Source organism: Podarcis cretensis (genome assembly GCF_951804945.1).
Source record: "Podarcis cretensis genome assembly, chromosome: Z".
Lineage (NCBI taxonomy): Eukaryota > Metazoa > Chordata > Lepidosauria > Squamata > Lacertidae > Podarcis > Podarcis cretensis.
The window spans coordinates 21,978,630-22,002,587 of NC_137184.1; the positions used below are offsets into that span (position 1 = coordinate 21,978,630).

Consider the following 23,958-nt stretch of genomic DNA (forward strand, 5'->3'; position numbering starts at 1 on the left):
TTGCCACTCGTAGCTTAGGAACAATGGGAGGGCACCTTCGGTCGAGGTGGCCCCGCCCCCCACCCCTGACTGGGGGAAAAGCTCTTCTTTTACCTCAGAGAGAAGAGGCCGCATTCACGCCATACGTTCAAAGAGGCGTCATGCCACTTTAAACGACTTCTCTCAAGGGTTTCTGGGAAGTGTAGTTCATTCAGAATGCAGAAAGGTCTAGTGACACATTCTGAAGCGGCGTGATAACAGTCCCCTCCCCTCCCAAGAATCCTGGGAGGTGTAGTTTGTTAAACCTGCTGAGAGTTCTTAGAAGATATCCCCCCCCCACTTCCCCACTTCCCTCTCAAAACGACAGTTCCCAGAAGGATTTAATTGGGCCTCCTGCTGCCGCCGCGCCCCCGCTGCACGATTTCTGTTCTCATCGTGAAGCAAAGTTCTTAACCCGAGGTAATATTTCTGGGTTAGCAGAGTCTGTAACCTGAAGCGTATGTAACCTGAAGCGTAGGTAACCCGAGGTACCACTGTAGTTTGCTTTGTAAATCATTTGATTAATTTTCAATATTCCAGAAGGTGGCAGTATTCAGGTCAAGCACTGTCAAGTTTGATTTTGGTTAGATTGCAGGGTGGTCCAATAAACAGCCCTTGAGACCTTTTTTTGGCAGCTCTCAGCTACATTTGACTGCCTTCCTCTGCAGCCCTCATGCTGCCTTTCCAAAGTCAGATAAGTGAGGTGCTGGACTTTGTGAAGGAGCTGTAAGGACCCTGAAAGGGTCCTCGAGTCCTCCAGCCTCCTTCCCAAAGCCTAGTTTGCACTTTCCCAACATTGGGGAGTAGATAGGAGGGGTGTAGGACCCTGGCAGAGCCTACCACCTCCTTCCCAAAGCCCAGTGTCTTGCTTAGCTGGCTTTGGAAAGACAGCATGGGGAGAGGTGTGTGTCAAATTTTTGCTATGCTACCACCATGCAACAAGGCAGTGTGCAGCCCGTGAGTTCTGTGTCAAAGTACTCTTGCAGTCCACTTGGTGGGAAAAGTTGGGCGACCCTGGGGTAAAGTCTGCCTTGTGATACAGAAAGAAATTGTAATTCCTATGGTTCAGTAAAGATGCATAATGCTCGGGCTGTACCTGGTTCAAAATTCATCTCAGTAAGAACTGGCTATCTTGAGTTGCCAGCTTCCCCAACGCACCTCCAGCAGGGCTCCTACACCTTTAACAACTGCACAAGAGGTGGAAATTCATCAGGAGAAGCTTCCCCCATCACTACTCTTTGTATGCAAGTGTAAGGACAAGAAAATATCTTTACCAACTGAATTTCCTCCAGTCATACAGCCGTTTAGGAACTCAGTAGCCAGGGGGTGCGTTTTTCTAGACACCTGTTGTCCTTCCTTTGCCAGCCCCCTTTATCCATATTTACTAAGAAATAACTTCTTCTTCTTCATTAAATTTGTATACCACCCTTCATCTGTAGATCTGAGCAGTTCATAACATAAAATTACAATATAAAAAACACAAAATATATAATTAAAATAATAACAAAAATGAACTAGTAAGCTTCCTCCTTCCACAATACATTTAAAAGGGCATTAGATGTTAATCAGCCAAAGGCCTGGTTGAAGAAGAACATTTGCTTCGGGCACCTAAAAGTGTAGAAGGTGCCAGCCAAATCTCCCTGGGGAGAGTGTTCCACAAATGGGGAGCCACTGCTGAAAATGCCCGTTCTTGTATTGCTTCCTGTAGAGGAAGACCATGAAGAAGTCTCTGAGGATGATCTCAGGGTCTGGGTAGGTTCGTATAGAGAAATGTGGAGTGGCCCATGAGGTATTGTGGTCCTGAGACATTTAAATAAGGTTACCCCTCCCCAGTGCCTAAGAAACTTATTTTTTGTTACTACTGAGGTTATTGGTTTTTTTTTTTTTAATAGTTACTGATTCCAGCAAGAAACCAGTTTGGTTTCCCTGCTTCACTTACTTTTATTATTATTTGTTTATTCCATTTATATACTGCCCTTCCTCTTAGCTAGTGGGAGTTGTAGTTCAACAACGTCTGGGTTTCCAAGGTGAATAAAGGCAGTTCTAGCCACTTACATTGGGAACCAACTACAGTATTTGGGATCCGTTTTTCTTATTATTATTTGATCTCCGAAGAGCCGGATTAATGAATAAAAGTAAATAAGGGTTGTGCTCCCATGGTTCTCCTCTCCACCACCTCTGAATCCTACCCTGCGGAGTAGACCAAGCAGATGCGTTACCAGGGGCCCGAGGTGACCAGCGCGGCTTCTGTCTCCAGCCACGCGTTCCACCCACTTCCGGTGCCTCTCCTTCCCCTCTCTCTCTATCCTCGGCTCCGTTTCCTGTCCTCCGGCGCCCCGCGACTCTTCTTCCCCACCTCTCTGTGCTCGCCAACATGGCGGCGCTGAGGGCTCTGTCGGCGGCGGCACCGGGCATCTCGCCCGGTGCGGCTGCTTCTCCGCGGCATAGACTACTGCTGGCTTCGCTGCTGTGGCGGCCGGCGGCGGGAGCTCACTCGTGGAAGTGGGGGCGTCCGCCCCGGAGGATATCGCAGGTGCACCGGTGGGACTGAGGCGGGCGAGCGGGCGGAGAGGTGGGCTCGCTCCGCCGCGGGAGGGTTGAGGGGAGGCTGAGGGGCGGGGAACGTCCTGAGGGGACGAAGGTCGGTTATTCCGCGCGGGTAAGACTTCGGGGAGATTGTAGTCGGAGGGTTACGAGGGTGTCCCAAGCGAGAGTCTCCTAAATGCGAAGCTGTGTGTCCCAGCCCTGATGTCTCTAAAAGAGGATTAGGTCATTCATGGAGGGTGATAAGGATCAATGCTTTCTTTCCACAGTGGCTATGTCCTTCCTGCACGGCCAGAGGCAGCAATACTTCTGAATACCAGTTGTTAGAAACCTCAGGCGAGGCGAGTCCTGCTTGCGGGTTTCCCCATAATAGGCACCTGCTTAGCTTCTGCGAGAACAGGACTAGGTGGGCTGTTGGCCTGATCCCGCAGGCTCCGTTTATGATCTTATGTAAAACCTAGTTCCTAATGTTTCTTATCACACTTGTTTGTGATCAAGGGACAGCAACGAAACTTTCCTCCTCCTCTTTCCTGGAGTGAATTCCAAGTTGTAAGCTCCTCTAGGTAGGGCTCTGGTGCTTTGCAAACTGATAGTGCTCTTTTGTAATGATAATAGTTGCTGCCGGACCGTCCTGGGCCTATGTAGATAAGGGCAGCTGTGGATTCTCAAAAGCTGGGCTCGGTGGTAATGTCCCTTTTACTTTTTCCCACATGGTGGAATGTCTGCTGCCTGTGTGGAAATCAAAAGCTGCTGGTGTGAGAGAAAACTTTGCCCTCTGGTCACTTAGATGGCCCAGACCCACACATGGGCTTTATGGGGAGAGGTGCAGTTGTGTATCTGCAGATGTAATAGCAATATATTGTACAATCAATAAAATAACACGGCTCTTTGGGGGCAGACAATCCAGCCATTTGCCATGTCAGCAGACCAAAAAAAAAAGCCTTATTGAGGATCTTATTGCAAATGTAAAATGTTGGTACTACTATATAATGCCCAGTGCTTTTTTTCTAGAAAAATAGGTGCTGTCTCTCACCATGAAGTTACTGCAGTAAGTGCCACACTTTTTAAAAACAAAATAGAGGTGCTGGTACTGCATACCCTTGAGTACTCCCTGAAAAAGCACTGATGATGCCCTACATAGTAATAATCATATTAACATTTTTATTTTGCCCTTCTTCTCAAAGGAGCCCAGGGCGGCAAACACAAACAAGCAATTAAAACACCATAAAATAATTCTAATACAGTGGTACCTCGGGTTACAGACGCTTCAGGTTACTGACTCTGCTAACCCAGAAATAGTACCTCGGGTTAAGAACTTTGCTTCAGGATGAGAACAGAAATTGGGCGGCGGCAAAAGGCGTGGCGGCAGTGGGAGGCCCCTTTAGCTAAAGTGGTGCTTCAGGTTAAGAACAGTTTCAGGTTAAGAACGGACCTCCGGAATGAATTAAGTTCTTAACCCGAGGTACCACTGTACAGACCTAGCCCTGGGAACCATGTTCTTGAAGGGACACTTTTTCCCATGTGTTTTAAACTGGATTTTACAATGAGAGGAATATACCTTTCTTATAATACCACTGCTATGGATGTCTAGGAGGCTGCATATGTGAGAGGGGTTTCTCTGTGGTGGACATTTGTCCAGACTTTTGGAAGGTGATGGGTACACATAGGCTCTGTGATTTTATAATGAATAGGGTTTCATCAGATTTTATATTGTTAGCTCCCCTGGGACCTTTTAGGGAGGAGATTTGGGCTATAAATTTAATAAATACACTCTACATAACCCTGGGTATCTATTCACATAAATTTTAATTATTAAATGTAGAAGGAGGTTTCCCCTTTAATGGAAACTGACAGGAGACCAATGAAGAAAGAGAAATGTATCAAATAATCCTGTCCGTCAAAATTAAAAATGTATCACCTTTTACTTGTTTTTCAACAGACATTTACTTTTATCTACTGTGATATTAGGGAAGCAGGTGGCACTGTGGGTTAAACCACAGAGCCTAGGACTTGCTGATCAGAAGGTCAACGGTTCAAATCCCCACGACGGGGTGAGCTCCCATTGCTCAGTCCCTGCTCCTGCCAACCTAGCAGTTTGAAAGCACGTCAAAGTGCAAGTAGATAAATAAGTACTGCTCCAGCAGGAAGGTAAACGGCGTTTCCATGCGCTGCTCTGGTTCGCCAGAAGCGGCTTAGTCATGCTGGCCACATGATCCGGAAGCTGTACGCCGGCTCCCACGGCCAATAAAGCGAGATGAGTGCTGCAACCCCAGAGTCGGCCACGACTGGACCTAATGGTCAGGGGTCCCTTTACCTTTACCTTTACTGTGATATTGTTTATTTTAAGAAATAGATCACAAAACAAAAGTACATATAAGGGTCATTCCACGCCAAATCACCTGATTTTAATACTCAACCGTGCTCTCACGACTCAGATTTTCTTCAAATTTTTTTTTCTGTAGATACTTATGAGATAACCTCAAATTAATTTTTTTTTTCTTTTTTGGTCCAAAATTGGGCGCAGGAGAATTTTTTTAACATTTCAATTTTTGCTTGATTTAGGCTATGCGATTTCTGTTTAGGAAAAAAACCTCCTGTTCTGCTTATTTTTCAACCAATTGGGCTTATTTGGGTATCAAAATAAAGCTATTTTTTGTCTCTTTCAAAATAAGGTATAAAAATGGTATTAAGTGCAACAGAAAAGGGTCACCGACCACTCATAGTGAATTTTAGACATTTTATACCTCGGTAGGTTCAAAAAGCCATAGCGTGCAAACCACAACTAACACATGTATCATACCTTTTTTTTATATAGAATGGGCCAATCATGTACTTTTTATGTTTTATAAATAAGTGCGTTTTTGTGGTTATATAATAAACTGATTTTGAAGTAATTTTTTTAAATATATATATATATATATATATATATATATATACACACACACACACAGTGCTGCCCCGCAAGATGAATGCCTTGCAAGACGAAAAACTCGCTAGACGAAAGGGTTTTCCGTTTTTCGAGGTGCTTCGCAAGACGAATTTCCCTATGGGCTTGCTTTGCAAGACGAAAACGTCTTGCGGATTTGCTTCCTTTTTTGTAAAACCGTTAATACCCGGGCAATCCGCGCTCCGCAAGATGAAAAAATCGCAAGACGAAGCAATTCGCGGAACGAATTAATTTCGTCTTGCGAGGCACCACTGTATATATTTGTGTGTGTACAGGTTTAAGGTCTCTTTGAGCCTGAAATAACTCACACATTCGTGAGAATAGTTAAAATTGCACTCTCTTATGTTACACTGTCATCTGATGTTATTTTTACATTATTTCACTGTTAGCTTACCTTTGTAGTGAAAGGTTACATCATACTTTTTTTCCAATTTCTGCACTTGTTTGTGGACCTTACCGTCTATGACATACATCCTTCCTAGTTGATGATGAAGGAAATGGAACTTCTCTGATTATATTTTCATAGGGCACCCAGCAGCAGTCATTCTTAGTTGGCCAAAAATAGGTTAGTAAAGGATCAGGTGGATGCATGAACTGAACTTTAGCATGAGTGTAATGTAATGCAATATATTTTATGAAGAATACAATGCAGTATCTTTTGTGAAGGATTATTTATTACAACAGCAGTTATAAAGAAGAAACGTGAGGCACATAGAAAAAATGAGATATACAAAAATTCTCACCATGTCAGTTAATACTTAGTTGGGTAACCTTTGGCCTTCCCATGGAGTGAACCAAGTTTTTTAGTTCTACAGCTGTAATAATGTGAAACCAAGATTGAATTATTGCCTCTATTAATTGGGTTTTATTGCTGGGTTGCTTCCAACCATCAAGTTTCTTTAGTTGGCTCCATAGATTTTTTATTGAGTTCAGGCATGGGCTATGTATTTTGGGGTATTTTCATTCCCATTAATGACTCAAATTCTGCCCACACTTTTTGCTGTCCAACCCCAGATCATAACACTAACTGAGTGTTTCACAGTAGGTGTAATGCAAGTAGGATGTAAATTTTCTCCGATTCTCCTCCTCGCATATTTCATGCCATCACTACCAAGCAAGGAGATTTTGTTTTTTTTAATAAATAATATTTATTACTTTTAAACACTACAAAAAAGAAAAAAGAAAAAAGAGACAATACAATACAATACAATATAAAAAGATTACACAACACTAACACAATAAACAAAACAAAACAAAACAAAAACAGTTTAGCACACATCATACAATTTCAGTATCTTATCTTTCATTCACTTGTTTCAACGACCTCCTCACACCTCCCTTTTTGTATTCCTCTTCTATTAATTGTTTCAGCAATTCCTTTCCATCTTCCTCTATTTTCTGTCCTATAATTATCTTAACATATTCTAACCTTATTTTTCCTTTAATACTCTAATATAATCTATTTATACCTCATTCCTTATAACATTTCTACTAAAGCCATATAACTTCATTCCAACATTTTTCTAACATTCATTAATTTTACAATATTTCTATAAATAGTTTTTAAACTTTTTTCCAATCTTCTTCCACCGACTCTTCTCCCTGGTCTCGGATTCTGCCAGTCATTTCCGCCAATTCCATATAGTCCATCAACCTGGTGATCTTCTGTCCGATGCTCTTAGCTCTTTTCCAAGTCCCTTCTGCAGATCTTCTTCATATTTATACAAAAACTTTACTTTGTCTTCTACTGATCTTATTTTTATTTTCCTTCCTTTAAAGCTGAAGAATAGACCTTGGGAAAACTCCCACTTAAAGATGATTTTATTCCTTCTCAGCAGGGCAACCAAATCTCCATAGTTAGACCTAAGATCCAAAAGGTATTTCGGGACGTCTTTAAAAATTTCCACTCTTGGCTGTTGTACTTCTAGGTTTTTCTGGTAGTGCCAACAGTCTCTTATTCTGTTCTTCTCTTTTTTCCCTCCTCTTCCAAATCTGAAGGCCCTCACAGTTTTAAACTCTTCTTGACCCAGATCCAAGTCCCAAAAATCAGCAAATTCCTGTGTGAAGAAGTCTATCAAACTTTCCTTCTCCAATTCAGGTAGGGCTCTGATCCTCAAATTCGTCTGTTTTTCTTTAAATTCAATCATAGCAAGCGTCGACTTATGGTCATCAAGTTGCCTCTGTAAGGCTGGGACTCTCTCTCTCTCACCAATTGTGTTACTTTACATTCAGCAGCAACGGCTTTCTCCCTAGCTTCCTCCGCAGTTTGCCGTATCAAAGTAGATTCCTGTATCAATTTCTGGATTGTTTCTGTATTAATATTCACCTTTTGTCCCAGATTATTTATACTTTCTGTATTTAAGTCAATTTTAATAGTTGCAGCGTCCACTTTAACATTTGTCACATCTATTTTCTTGTTAAGCTGTTCCAGTGAATCACTTATCTTACTTAATGCAACCGCTAAGGCCTCTCCTGTCGACATTCCTCTTGATTTTGAATATACTGTTACAAAAGCCATAGCGGAAGAAGCAGGGGGTCCTGATATTGAGGCTCTCCTAGATTGCTGCCAAGTCCTCCCAGACCTTAATGTTTTTTCAGGAATTGACTAGTCCGTTTTTTCCTTTCCATTTGCCATAACACTTAACCAAATCAAGGTCAGTCCCAAAGTCTCACAGCTTTTTATCTTGCAGCTGGAAATTCCCCCAGCCCAGCTTTTGTAACAGTTTCAAAGGCTTCCTCTAGAGGGAAAGAGTTTCTTTTTATATTAGTCAGTAATGTCCTTTTTTAAACACAGCTCAAACAATGAAGTTAGTTTCAATTTTCAGTTACTTTTACTCCTTTTTAAAAGCAGACGGAGACAGTAGAAACAATGCATTTCTCTTATTAGCTAGCTGTCAATGAACGTTCTAATCGCTGTCAGTGAGCCTTCCAAAGAACGTCAGTCCCGCTAGCAGCCCGTTTCCAGGGTCTGAGCGGCGGTATTTTAACTCTCTTCGCTCTCTCCCGCAGGCATATTCAGTTCACAACTTCCTCCCCTCTTCTCCTGCCTCCGGGGGGGGGGGTTAATGTTCTTTACTGATGGAAATTTAGTCCTTTACAATAGGCTTTCCAAGGCTTCAGCTTGCAGCCTCAATGCTTCAGTCTATTTACAAAAGGGAAAGGCGGACTTCCTGTATTGAACCTCCCCGTTACGATACCAAATTAAACTTTTAGAAATCCAATTCTCCCGCTTCAGCTCTACTCACGGGTAATTACTTTAAAGTCAAATTGTCCACAGGAAAAAGTCAGCGCTCTCCGGCAACAGCTATGCGGCTTCGCTCCGTGGAAGAAGCAGACGATTTGAAGCACCGTGCCGCTCACCCCACGTCACTCCGGACCCCCGAAACCAGGTTTCCCCGCGAGTAGGGGAGGCGCAAAAGGTGCCCGCCGAATCCCACGCTCACAGGCTTCTCCCGCCTGTGATTTTTTGCGGGTCTCCGCCTTCGCCGTGACGGCCAGACCCAAATTCCCACGGGGCAAATTCCTCCCGATCAGAGGAATTCCGCCATTACCGGAGGCACCAACCCAGAAGCCCCAAGCAAGCAAGGAGATTTTGGTCTCATCACTCCAAATAACACTGCCCCATTGTTCCACTGTCCAGTTAACATGCACTTTAGCCTAGTTTAATCTTTTCAACCTTTGTTTGAGAGATAACAATGGCTTTTTCCTTGGAATTCTAGCATTTAGATCATATTCCTGCACTTTGTGCCGAACAATCCTTGCATTCAACTTCACATTACATTGCGCCATGTCATCTTTTATACACCCAGATGATTTTCTTCTGTCATGTAGGCACAGTCTCTCAATTCTTCTATCTTCACTTGCTGTTGTGCACCTTTTCCTCCCTTTACCAGTTTGATTTTGTAGTGACTGAGTCTCCTTATACCTCTTCAGAAATTTAGAAATGCCACCTTTGGTTAAGTTTCCACCAATTTTTCTTCTACTTTCTTCATTTAATTTTTCTTCTACTTTCTTCATTTAGTTCACTTAGTAATACTGTTTTACATAGTACTTTCTGGGTGACCAGTCAACTCTTTGCACCATTCCTTTAATTTTATTATGTTTTACAAGCTGAATAAATGAAAGAACAAAAAACCCCAACCAACTTGATAGCAATCACAAAACACACTGACAAATGTCCTTATTTATGTTGTAATATATAATCCTTCATAAAAGTTATTGCACTACATTCTTCATTAAATTATCTTTCCATTGATATATAATTTTATGATATTACTCCCAAAAAATTGGTGTTATGAGCCATTATTGCCAAAACAAGATGACACCTGATTGGCTCTCTAAACACTCCTTTTTCTGGTTATTTGGCTATAACTTTTGGTAGAATACAGATAATGGAACAAACTTCATTGCATTACATTCTTCATTAAATTATCATTACTCAAAAAGAAAGTGGTGTTAGGAGCCACCAGACTTTGAAAATACACTTTCTCCAAAAGGTTTCTACAATTTTGGCCACTAGTGTAGAATACTGCTGCCAGAGTTTTGACTGGTATAGCTAAGAGAGTTCATATTGTTACAAAGGTTGCGTACCACCCCCAATCTGCCAAGTTGTAGCAAGATTCCAGAGGGTTCCTGGTGCTCATCCAGTGTTGTGTTTCTCTTGGGAGACTGAGGCACAGCGGAGACTACTGTCCTTAAAAAATTTGGTTTATTTTACACTTATTTACACCTAAAGCCTTCAGTGGAGGGTGCACAGAACATTATCCCCCAAGAGTGTCCCTGATGGCGTCTTTCAATAGCTTCAAGTGAGTTTGGGTCCAAAGCAGCAGCCAGTCATGGCCCCCAGTCTCTCAGTGCAGCCTCCTCCTGTCAGCATTGCATGGAGTCCCCCCCTCTCCTTGTTTCCAGAACACCTTGCCAAAAAATACCTCCCCTTCCATCTGTTTGTTCCCACCTTCTCCAGACCTCTGTTTCTTTAAAAAGGACACATTTTTCCTTTGCTTCCTGTAACACCCCCCTCCTAGCTCTGCTATTTCTTCTGCTAACTAACACACAGCTGGGGGACGGACAGCACCTGCATGGTCAATTGTTCTTTAATGGCCCACCACTTAGTTTTCCTTGTGTTCTTAATGATATCACTACCAGCGGTCTCCTGAACAGGAGAACTGATTCAGCTTGTATTTTAAATCTAACATCTTGCATCTTCCCTTTATTCTCCAAAAATCAGCTAAATTCTACTACATTATTTATTTCTGACATGCACTAACTAGCAGTTATGGATGCCCTTGCACCCCCAAACTCTTTTAACCCAGATCTGTAACAATATTATACCAATTGTCAAATAACTGCATTAGCTGCTTATTCACTTTCAAGCCCAATTCAAGAGGCTTAAGTATATCCTTAAAGCCTTAAGCAGCTTGGTACCTGAACACCTGAAGGAGTATCTATCAGTCTGCTCAAACTTTAAGACCAGCGGACAGATCTCTTCTTCACATTCCTCTGTTGGGGAGGCTGAGCTTTCTCTGTGCCACCACCCTGTTTGTGGAATTCCCCCTCCTTACAGATATGTCAGGGGCCAGTACTGTTGTCATTTCAGTGTCATGTGAAGATAGACATGTTTGCTCAGGCTTTTAGATTTTTAATAGGTGAGCATTTTATCCATTAACAAATTCTACATCCCAGAATTCCTGGAAAGTCACAAATGTTTAAAGTGGAGTCATAGTTCTTTAAATATGTGGTGTGAATATGGTCCTAGTCTAGTCATTTCACAGGGTTGCCATTAGGACAGAATGAGTGGGGGTGGGTGGGCTTAGGGAATCATGTACACTAACCTAAGTTCTTTGGAGGGAAGGTGAGTTAAAATATATGGATCCTGTCACTACCATACTCTGCATTTGTGGGTTGATTCAAACAAGTAGATGAGTATCTCTGTCTTGAAAAGAAACTTGAAACAGTTACTACCTCACAAATACTTCATATACCAACATTTACCAATCATTGGTAAAATCAACATTCCAATTTACTAAAGGTTCACTCTCAGGCTCTGTAAGTGACTGTTTCAATAACTGGAACAACTAATTACACCTTTAGCATTCTTGGCACATTCTGTACTCTGAAATGCTTTCCAGAAAGTAAATTATTTGCTCTGGCTGTTTGCAAACTAGTCAGTGTACAATATCCTCTCCAGTTTATCTGTTTTGTAGTACTGCTCGATAGTTTCAACCCTTGTCTATCTGTTTTATTGGCATTTGTTCTATCCTCCCCTAGCCTCAATTATGAATATTTATTTAGACTAAATTAGTATAAGTTTATAAGTCAAAATTCATAGTTGCAGTTGAATAACTATTTAGGCTTTTAAGAATATTTGTTACATCAAATTATACTCATGGTTTAATTAATGACGTTTAATGAATTACTTTGCTTAGGGGGAAAAACAGAACGAAAGGCAGTACTACTTCACCTAGCATCACATAAGTAACCCACAGGCTATATCAGTGGCTGTTCACTGCCTCCAGTATCAGCCTTTGAATACCCATTGATGGAAATCAAAAGTGGTGAGGGTGCTGTTGTGCACATGCCCTTCTTGCATTCTTAGCATAGGCATCTGGCTGGCAACTGTGAAAACAAATGTTGTACAGGATGAACCTTTGGTCAGATCCAGCAGGGCTCCAAATACGTCCCCAAATGCATATTTGGGTAAAAAGTGAGTCCCAGCTCTGAAAACAATGAAGCTGTTGAGTTAGATCAGTGGCTGCTTCCAGATTTTGGAACTCATTCCCAAGAGAAGTTAGACTGGCTTCCACCTTGCACTTCTGCTGGCATGTGAAGACTTTCTTGTTCCAACAGACTTTTGGAACTGCTTTAAATTAAAGAACTGGTGCCTGTTTTTATTGTAATTATTTGTATGGTTCTTGTTTTTATCTATAAGCTGCCTTGTGCCCCTGTCAGGGGAAAAAGCAGGTTAGTAGTGAGGGGAAAGCGCTGAAGCAAAGTCTTGAGTGCACAGTCCTGCGTGGTGCTGTCCAAATCCTGAGGGTAACTTCCTTAATAGAGATATAGCATGATTAAACAGATCCCTTTTTACATTTGTCAGGGTATTAAATAATGATGCCAACTTGGCCACATAGTATTATTTCTTGTAGCCTTTCTAGTTTTATGATCATTTATATTTGCTTTCTGCTACCTCAGCACTGGTTAATCTTTATCCAAATAAAAAAAATGATGAACTTTTAGAATATGTTCAAGTAAATTAACATAGTTTTTAGCTAATTAACTTATTTTAAATAGAACAGTTGAAACAATAGGCACTGAACTAAGATAAATAGGTGTGCCTATTTTTCTCTCCAAAGTAGCTATAATACTCAAAGTATTGAAAGATTATATGAATATAAGAATATGTCCTTAAATCTGTTTTGGCCAAAGTGCAGAAAAAATCTTCAGTTTTGTAAAACAAATTAATCTACCGTATTTTTCGCTCTATAAGACGCACCTTTCCCCCTCCAAAAATGAAGGGGAAATGTGTGTGTGTCCTATGGAGCGAATGGAGAGCGAGAGGGGTCAGTGAGCACCGACCCCTCTCGCTCTCCAGGCTTCAGAGATAGCCACCTGAAGCCTTTGGAGCGCAGTGGGAACTCGGGGTGCACTCCAAAGGCTTCGGGTTCCTTTTGCTGAAGCTGGGAGAGCTGCGTCTTGAAGCACGACTGGCAGGGTCTGCGCACTTGCCCGAGGCAGCTTGGCTGGCTGGGTGGGCTGAGGGAACTCTTCACCTATGCAGACGAAGTGCGGCATCACCGCCTGGTACCTCGAGCAGATGCTCATCAGCTCTGTGGGCTTGGCGGTGGCGGCAGCCATCAAGCAGGGAAAAGAGAAAAGCAGCAAAAAAGGGAACGTCGAGAAAGCGCGCGTGCCAGAAAACCAGCACCCCGAAGAGCTCCTTGTGCTTGGGTCTCGCTTTGTGCTGCTGCTTATTCTTCGCTGCCTTGAGGCATTTCTCTCTCTAATGCGAGGGAGACCCGGGCGAAAAAGGTGGGAAAGCCGTCGGAGGTGGGGCGAGAGGGTGGCTTCTGCCGCTTCGCAGCCGCAAAAGTGAACTGGGGAGGAGGGTAAATCCTGCTGGTGGTGGCGACTGGCAGAAAGATGTGCGCGCTCTGCTGGTATCCTCATGCCACGCTCTCTCTCTCGCCTGCCCACACAGGAGCATGCTCAGATGACGACGTAGATGCATGCTCCCACTGCCCCTCTCCCTCGCCACCATGGGGGGATTGCTCTTCCAAGGAACGGCGGAAAGCCCCCCCAGCACCCACCGCAGAAACGGCCAGGGGAGGGAGCGAGGGAACCTGAAAGGCGAGGCGGGGGGGGGCGAGACGAGGGACACGCCAAAACACGTCGCCCCTGCCTGCTGGGGGAGGGGGGTTCCTGGAGAAGAAGTGGCCCCTTTTTTGCAGGGGGAGGCGGCGAAGGCAGCTGGGAAAGCAGACGCGGAATAGCCGCAATGGGATCTCCCGACTTTCTTTTTTAAAAACTTTGAAGCAGCCACAGGGGAAGCATAGAATCATAGAAGTCCGACTTCGATCATAGAATTGTAGAGTTGGAAGGGGTCCCAAGGGTCATCTAGTCCAACCCACTGCAATGCTAGGGGATTTTATTAGCAGTGTTTACGGGGGGTGGGGGTTAAGTGCGTGAGTGTGGATTTAAATCCCGCTCCCCACATGGTCTGTTTCCTTCCTCTTTGCAGCCCCAAATTCTGGCTGCTGTTATCCCACCTGCACTGGGGATGATTTTCACACACAAACACAACTTAAAACGGCAAAAAGATCAGTGCAGACATACATTGTGTTGCCTGCAAAGCAGCGCTTGATTTTGTCAACCCGATTTGGAAGGAAGATGTCTGGTTGGTCTGGGGCTCCGTCGCTTCAGCCCCCCTAACCCTAGCCTTGTGCTGCAAAACGGATCCCCACATCAATTTTCTTGATTTCCCCCCCTAAAAACTAGGTGCGCCCTATGGTCCGGTGCGCCCTATGGAGCGAAAAATACAGTAAATACAATTTTCATCATCTGTGTGTTTACTGTCATATTAAATATTGCCATGTTCAAGGAATTGAAAGTAGATAAGAGGCATAGCACGAGCATATATATTATGCAGTCTGTCCTTCATTGTTTCCAGGAACATTTCCACAAAAAGTAATAGCATGGTCAAACAGTGTACACTTTGGGATCACTTTGGCAGAACTTCGTTGGCAAGCTTATCATAATAAATAAATAAATTCAGGCACAACAGGTCCCATATTAGTAGATCATATACATTAGAACCACTTCATTTACATTTAGTGCTTGTGTAGAAGGATTCTTCACACTTGATCTTAGCCAAAAGGCCGAGAAGCGACCCGCTGCTCAGTCCCAGCGCCTGCCAACCTAGCAGTTCGAAAGCACCTCCGGGTGCAAGTAGATAAATAGGGACCGCTTACCAGCGGGAAGGTAAACGGCGTTTCCGTGTGCGACTCTGGCTCGCCAGAGCAGCGATGTCACGCTGGCCACGTGACCCGGAAGTGTCTCCGGACAGCGCTGGCCCCTGGCCTCTTAAGTGAGATGGGCGCACAACCCCACAGTCTGTCAAGACTGGCCCGTATGGGCAGGGGTACCTTTACCTTTACCTTTAGAAGGATTCTTCAGTGCTTTTGACAAGTGTGGGGGGAAATACGTAGTAAGTTATTCTCATATATTCAACCAATACATAATTAAATACAAATTTAAGTGCTTTCCAGCCCTGTTTAACTTTCATGTTGCAGACATTCAGGCTTATAATACAGTGGTACCTCGGTTTTCGAGCGTCTCCATTGACAAACATTTCAGTTTTCGGACACCATAAACCCAGGAATAAATGCTTCCGTTTTTGAACGTGCCTCAGAAGTTGAACATGAAACACGGCTTCCATATTGAGTTTTCCGTTTTGAGGCTTCCATTTTGAGTTTTTGGTTTTCAAATGTTTCAGAACTCAGAACTCCGGAATAGATAACATTGGAAAATTGAGGTACCATTGTATTTTAAATGTTTTGTTTGGTTTGTCTTCAGTTTGTATGCTCTTTGAGGATAATAGACTAGGGAGCAAAGTAGCCTGGGTTTGTCAAAATAATACTGTCTTTAAGCAATGTAAATATCTCTTACAATAGAGTTATGAGCCACAGTAAAAGAAATAAAGACAGGACACATTACACACCATAGCTTTTCTGCTAGAACATATTTGACACAGTTGCATCATCTGAAAAATGTGAACTGGACCAGGGTTCTGAAATGCAGACAGCAGCATGGTTAACAACATGTCATCTTATGTGGAATATGATATATATGAAAAATGATTGTTCTGTGATCATGCCCGCAGTCATAGGTTAAGGTCAGTTTGAGAATCCCTGGGTTATATGAGGTTAATATGACAAGTACGCAACTGGTTACCATCCCCTGACCCTAAACCCATTACACATTAGAAACTACCACGAGGATTGATGGGACTTGCCAGGAAATGTGTGTAAAATAAGCATGTAAGAGGGGTATTTACTAGTCAAGGATAATGAACAACGGCCCTACAGTGAGGTAACAAGGAGATCTGCTAACAATGTAATCCATGCTGTTCAGCAGAAAATCCATATATTTGTTGATAACCCAAAGTTTGAGCACAAAACCCAAGAAACAAAGAAAATTCAGAGGGAGTGGAAATTCAGTGTGTTTGATTGGAAAACCCCCAGATATAATTAAAAGAACAAAAGCAAAGTTCTTATGACTATTATACATTTTTATATTGTTATTTCCAGTAATATAAAGGGGATGGCGCTTGTTTGTTTTTTCCTCTTGGGTGTTTTTCTACCCTTCATCAGGGAGAGATAGTTGGTTTTTCTTAGGGTCTTAGCTGCTAGCCTTTTTAAAGAACTGGCGAGGAACTACCTTGAGACAAGTCCTCTATGTCCTTGTTCACATACCACATTAACCAGAGCATGAAAGAGCAGCATGCTGCTGCTGGGGGACAAGCTGTTGTCTGACTGGTCAAGTAGAAGCCAAGGTTTGCTCTTGGCTTACTATTTATGGTTTTTTTGGAGAACACAAATCATTAGCCTGGGTTTGGACTACATGACAAGCCAGACCATGGCTTTTTCCCTAGCAGCAGTAGTGGGGAAGGAGTGAAGCACCTGTCAGCACACAAGAAGGTAAGTGTTTGCTGGATCAAAGCAAAGACTCATCTAGTCCAGCATCCTGTTTTCGAAGAGGCTAAGCAGATGCCCATTATGAGAAACCCACAAACAGGTCTTACCTCTCCTGCGGTTTCTGGCAACTGGTATTGAGAAATATTGCTGCCTCTGACCGTGAAAATAGGACATAGCCATTGTCCAGCACCCTGTTCTCACGGTGGACAACCAGATGCCCCAATGGGAAGCCATGAGCAGGACCCAAGTGAAAGAGCTCTCTCCCCTCTTGTGGTTTATATGCACTGTGGTTTAATGAGATGCGCAAACCAGACCTGGGAGTCAAAATCCCTAGCCTGGGTTTTGTATATAGATCATAGCAAATACAAGAGCATGAAAATATGCTCTGAAGAAATGAGTTATTTTAAAAAATTAAATTCACATGGTATATGGGGAAGGAAAGATTAAGTTGGAAGAGACTTGGCCTTCCAGAACACAAAAGAACACAAGCCTGGTGGAAATACAAGTGAAAGAAGGGGAAGGTTCATTGCCATTTAGCATTTTAAATAGTTAGACACATTTTATTTTACACCTGCTCCCCAGTCAGTAGTCTTCATATATTCTTTTGTTCCTTTCCAGAAGCAAATGGTCTTTAAGTGTGCTAGGATGTACACATGAAATGCTTGGAGTATTATCTGTTCATGGACTTTGTGCTCTTATGTACCAGAGTCTCTTTTATCCTTTTCAGATTCCACCAATATTAAATCAACTCCCATGGCAAAGTTCAGGGAGATCCTATTCAAGACAACTATTGGATGCTGCAAAGGTAGGATTGAGCTCTTCTGTTAGTGAAGAAAAAACAACAACCTGCCTAGACCATCTTCTGATGTATGCCATACATTTTGCTTAATCTGCATAACTTTTATCTTATAACTTAAGAAGAAGAATCTTATTCGCTGGTTAGGGACTGTTCTTCTTTCATTCTGCGCATGCACCATGAACATTATATTAATAATAGGTGCCAAAAAGTATTCACTGGGGAAAATATTTCTTAAACAGGCACCACAACTGAGAAGTCCCTGCCTCCACCCATCTCACCTCAGGCAGCTGAGACAACCAAATAAGAGCTTCTGAGCATAACTCATGTAAATGGGCAGGCTAATGTTGGAATGGGCAATCCTTCAGTTATCCAGGTCCCATACCACTAGCCCATGAGTAGGCAAACCAAGGCCCGGGGGCCAGATCCGGCCCAATTGCCTTCTAAATCCGGCCTACTGGTCCGGGAACCAGTGTGTTTTTACATTAGGTAAGGTAAAGGTACCCCTGCCCATACGGGCCAGTCTTGACAGACTCTGGGGTTGTGCGCCCATCTCACTTAAGAGGCCAGGGGCCAGCACTGTCCGGAGACACTTCCGGGTCACGTGGCCAGCGTGACATCGCTGCTCTGGCGAGCCAGAGTCGCACACGGAAACGCCGTTTACCTTCCCGCTGGTAAGCGGTCCCTATTTATCTACTTGCACCCGGAGGTGCTTTCGAACTGCTAGGTTGGCAGGCGCTGGGACCGAGCAGCGGGAGCGCACCCCGCCGCAGGGATTCGAACCGCCGACCTTTCGATCGGCAAGTCCTAGGCGCTGAGGCTTTAACCCACAGCGCCACCTGCGTCCCTGTGTTTTTACATTAGTGTCCTTTTATTTAAAAGGCATCTCTGGGTTATTTGTGGGGCCTGCCTGGTATTTTTACATGAGTAGAATGTGTGCTTTTATTTAAAATGCACCTCTGCATTTTTTGTGGGGCATAGGAATTCATTCATTCCCCCCCCCCAAAGAAAATATAGTCCGGCCCCCCACAAGGTCTGAGGGACAGTGGACCAGCCCCTTGCTGAAAAAGTTTGCTGACCCCTGCACTAGCCCTTCCATTTGTGATTGGAAATAGGCTAGGATCTTATGGAGGAATTTCGGCAAGGCATGTTCCCACTCACTGTCACAGCCTTGGTTTACAACCATAATCCACTCCAGAGGTCTGTTTGTAAACCAAAACAGGTTGTAACCCAAGGCGTGCTTTCGCCAATGAGGCCTCCCCAAAAAATTTGTTCGTACAGTGGTGCCCCGCAAGACGAATGCCCCGCAAGACGAATGCCCCGCAAGACGGAAAACTCGCTAGACGAAAGAGTTTTCCGTTTTGGAGGTGCTTCGCAAAACGGATTTCCTATGGGCTTGCTTCGCAAGACGAAAATGTCTTGCGAGTTCCTGCGGTTTTTTTCCCCCTTTCCCCCCCCCTTTTTTCTAAGCCGCTTATCCGCTAAGCCGCTAAAAGCCGCTAAACCGCTAATAGCGCTAGTCTGCTAAGCCGTCAATGGGCTTGCTTCGCAAGACGAAAAAACCGCTAGACGAAGAGAATCGCGGAACGGATTCTTTTCGTCTTGCGAGGCACCACTGTAATAAAAAAAAAATGGGTTGTAATCCAAAAAAAAAAGGTTGCAAACTGGGACACGCACTTCCGGTTTTGATGTGTTTGTAATCCAAAATGTATGCAAACCAAGATACCACTGTATTTTGAACTAACTGAAATTTCAAATAGTCTTCAAAGGCAGTCCCATGTACTGTAAATTACAGTAGTCTAACCTGGAGCATTACCAGAGTTTGAGTAACTGGCTAACCTGTGTCTGTCTAGGAAGGGCTGCAGTTTACGTAAGAGTCCTAACTGGTGAAAGCTTACTACATGCCATAGAGGCCATATGGGCCTCCAGGAATGTACCGTATTTTTTGCTCTATAAGACTCACTTTTTCCCTCCTAAAAAGTAAGGGGAAATGTGTGTGCGTCTTATGAAGCGAATGCAGGCTGCACAGCTATCCCAGAAGCCAGAACAGCAAGAGGGATTGCTGCTTTCGCTGCGCAGCAATCCCTCTTGCTGTTCTGGCTTCTGAGATTCAGAATATTTTTTTTCATGTTTTCCTCCTCCAAAAACTAGGTGCATCTTGTGGTCTGGTGCGTCTTATAGAGCGAAAAATACGGTAATTGGATTTTATAAACATCCACAAGCTTCAGGGGAAGTGCAGTTTCAACTAGACAAACCACCCAGCAGCAGTACTTTTGTCTTTATCTGGATTGAGTACCAATTTTATTGGTCCTTGTCTAGTTCATTATTTATGCTAGTATATTGTACATGATATTGGGAAATGGGTGGCGCTGTGGGTAAAACCTCAGTGCCTAGGGCTTGCCCATCGCATGGTCGGCGGTTCAAATCCCTGTGGCGGGGTGAGCTTCGGTCCCAGCTCCTGCCCACCTAGCAGTTCGAAAGCACCCTTAAGTGCAAGTAGATAAATAGGTACCGCTTTATAGCGGAAAGGTAAATGGCGTTTCCGTGTGCTGCACTGGTGTCGGCTCACCAGAGCAGCTTCGTCACGCTGGCCACGTGACCCGAAAGTGTCTCCGGACAGTGCTGGCCCCCGGCCTCTTAAGTGAGATGGGCGCACAACCCTAGAGTCGGACACGACTGGCCCGTACGGGCAGGGGTACCTTTACCTTTACCTTTATTGTACATGATCCCAATATATTATACAGTCAGTAATACAATTATGCATATCTATGGTGCTACCCTATCTGGAATACAGTGTATAGTTCTTTTCGTCTCACCTAAAAAAGGATACCATAGAGATGGAAAAGGCTCAATAAAGGGCAACAAACATGATCAAGAGAGCCAGTGTGGTGTAGTGGTTAAGCGCGGTAGTCTCGTAATCTGGGGAACCAGGTTCGTGTCTCCACTCCTCCACATGCAGCTGCTGGGTGACCTTGGGCCAGTCACACTTCTTTGAAGTCTCTCAGCCCCACTCACCTCACAGAGTGTTTGTTGTGGGGGAGGAAGGGAAAGGAGAATGTTAGCCGCTTTGAGACTCCTGAAGGGGAGTGAAAGGCGGGATATCAAATCCAAACTCTTCTTCTTCTTCTTCTTCATCAAGGAAATGGAACAACACCCTATGAGGAAGGGTTGCAGCATTTGGGTCTTTATGGTTTAGAGAAAAAAACAGATTAGAAGTGACATGACAGAAGTTTATAATATTATGCATGTCACAGAAAAACTGGATAGAGGAAAGCTTTTCTCCCTCTTTCATGACACTAGCATTTGTGGACATCCAATGAAGCTGAATGTTGGAAGATTCATAACAGATAAAAGGAAGTACTTCATACAGCACATAGTTAAAACTATGGAACACAAACCAACAGGAGGCAGTTATGGCCACCAACTGGATAGCTTTAAAAAAGAATTAGACAAATTCATGGAGGACAAGGCTATCAGTGGCTACTAGCCACAACAACTGTGTTCTACCTCCACTGTCAGAGGCAGTATGCCTCTGAATACCAGTTGCTGGGTATCACAGGTGGGCAGAGGACTGTTGCCCAAATAGCACCACCATGATTGGATGATGCCTGCTTTGCAGGGTGTTGAACTAGATGAATCTTTGGGTCATTTCCAACTCTGCAATTCTATGATTCTACCCCAAGCTGAGAGTACATATTATACCTAAGCTTTAGAGAGTCTAGCAGTTCCCAAACTACCCTTAAATCCAAAAGGCTTTCTTTCCAAAATCTATCAATTGATACTAACCATGCCCACCACTAGTGTTCCTTTTTATGTGTTTGCCCAGGACACTGACCCAGGAAACAGATAAGTGGAACAGAATTTGAAATTCCCCATGCAAGATGACAAGCACCATCAAATTGCTTAGGCTCTATACACAAAACAATGAAAAATTCTGAGAAATGTGGACAGCTCTGCATCTCTTTCCACATCTTGTATTAATGTCCAGTGGCACAAACTTTTATGGCAACTAGATATTTTCCAAATGTGGAACAACACCGGGCTGCCCATAAACAATGATCTCAAAGTATTCTTAACGCAGGCCACTGTCACTCGCTGTCAGCGCAAGTAACTCCTGTTCTGTCTACTTTCGTTAGTCAAGATCATATGGGCAAATAGTTGGAAGCATAACCTTCTTCCCTACATGCAGGGATTGGATGAAGATAGTTTTGAGAGAGATTGTGGTGGCTCATAAAGAGGCTTGCCAGGCAAGCTCTACTAAAGGTGAAGCAAACCAATGAGCATTTCTTGCTCTCGTTCTCTTTCTTTTTTACATTGATTATTCAGAGAAGAAACATATGATTAAAATTCTAATGTATTTCTGTGGTCAAAATTCAGTTTGTTCTGAAATGCATTTACATACCTCCACTTTGTCATATTGTCCTTCAAGCCTGAGCTGTCGACTAAAACAAATGGAGTAATGTTTGGTCTTGTGTCTTGCTTCCACATGAAACAATATATAGAGGAGTTACAATCTAATGCTTCATTTTACCTACTTCACAAAGTAAAAAAAACAAAAAATCCTTTTAAAATGAAATGATGGAAGAAATAGCATGTTGTAAATGGTAGCTACTTATCTAAACTTACTGGTAGCCTTTAATATTGGGGTCTCATAGCTACATTATAGGGATGCTCATTTTCTGAGCATTTTTAAATCTACGAATGTTTCTTCTGTTTCTACATGATCCTGGCATTTTCATACTGCTGCTAAACACCATGAGACACCATCAGGGCTGTGCCATTGAGACTGTCCTCTCACCTCTCAGGGGGACACACCATTCTGCCCTGTGAGAAGGAAAGAGGCAGGCTGGGAGAGGGAGTTGTTTGTGTGTGTTTGGGCTTGCTTCAGAGTGAGTGGGAAAGTTGTAAATTGTAGAATTGCAAAGCACCTAGAGTGCCTTGGCATAATGACAGTATATAAATTCAATAAATAATAAAGCCTTCTAATAATATTACTACTACTATCAAGTGTTTACAGTACCTACATGGAACAAATACCCTGGAACACAGATTTGCAGCCCAAATTGGACCATAGAACATGGATTTTAGAATTTGAGGTGTATTTCCCACCCCACCCCCAATCCCAAGAATTACAGTTGGGAGTGGTTTTAAAGAAGTACAAATAGTGAAATGCATATTTAAAGCTTTCAAAAAGCATTAACTCAGCCTAGGTTTGATATATCCACATATTATGTGGCCTGGGATCTCTGACTGAATATTTATTCAAGACACGTTGCTATATTTTCCTTTATAGTGTTTCTTTCACTATAACCACCTAGGTCCCTTCTTCAAAGCAGAATCAATGATGTTTTCTGCAATGAAATGCTGTGAATTAATGTTTTCTAGAGCACTTGTAAGCATTTCTTCTTTTTTTATAAAAATTTTATTAGGTTTTCACATTTTATAAAACAAAAACAAAAACAAAAACAAAACATATATATTTTTAAACTCTTATTTTCATTACCCCCTTTCCCTGACTTCCCCCCACCCCCTCTTCATACATCCCAATTCCAAAAATTAGTTCAGCAAGTTCTTATCTCCCATCTTTAACATATTATTGTTATTTTTAAACTTAATCCTTTTTACTTATCCAAATTTAATTTATCCAATTCTTTTTTAAACATTAAATCTTTTTTTTTTCCTAAGGTCGACCTAATTACCCTTCCACGAATTTCTCCCTTTGTATTTTTGTTAATTATATGTCATAATGGCTAAATACAAAAATCATAAAATTTTGAAATTCTGTTCTCCCCTCCCTCCCTACCCCAGTTTCCATCCCTTCCCAAGCAATTATCCTAGCCCGGATTCCTCACATCAGAGGCCTTCAAGTCTCTGTCAGTCTCTCTCTGCCGATTTTGTTGGTAGCCCTTTTTGTTGGTCCTCAGGTCTCGAAGGAATTCTATCTCAGTCACATCATAATTTCTTCCATCCAAGATACTTAATAGCAGTTGCTGCAAAAAGTCAGTTGATCTCCCATACTCAAGGAGGAAGTCCCAATCATATTTCTTTACTCTTTTGAATTCCAATATTCCAAGTGCTCCCGGGACTTCCTCCTTCATCTTTCTCATCTTTCGCAGATTTGTAATCCAAAGATCTTCTTTTTTATTTCCTGACAATATGGGCTTCTGATTGATATTTTCCTGCACTTTTTCCATTCCTTCTTTTCTCTCCACCGGTTCCAAAAAAGTTTTTTCTGGTTCAGCTGCAGATTCCTTATCAGGCAAATCCTTTATGCATTCAGCAGAGTCGTTTGTTTTGGAATTCAAGGTCATAAGTTCTTTGTTCATAGCCGTACTCTGCTCTTGCAGGATTCCCACGAGAAAAAACATTCTTTCTATCTCTACCAGTAATTTTCCCTCTGCAGCCATTGTAATGTCTCTAGTTCCCCCTAGGGGGATTACAGTTGCTTGATAGTCCTTTTCCAA

General features: G+C 42.9%; 1 protein-coding gene across 1 annotated transcript in view; it reads left to right on the forward strand.

Moving 5' to 3' along the window:
* Window positions 1-2,350: 2,350 nt before the first annotated feature.
* Window positions 2,351-23,958, forward strand: part of ABCB7 (ATP binding cassette subfamily B member 7) — a 56,322-nt gene continuing 34,714 nt past the window's right edge. The window contains exons 1-2 of the mRNA XM_079961286.1: window positions 2,351-2,551; window positions 17,426-17,503. Coding sequence (XP_079817412.1) covers window positions 2,393-2,551; window positions 17,426-17,503 — 237 coding nt within the window. The 5' untranslated portion in view covers window positions 2,351-2,392. The remainder of the gene's footprint in view (window positions 2,552-17,425; window positions 17,504-23,958) is intronic.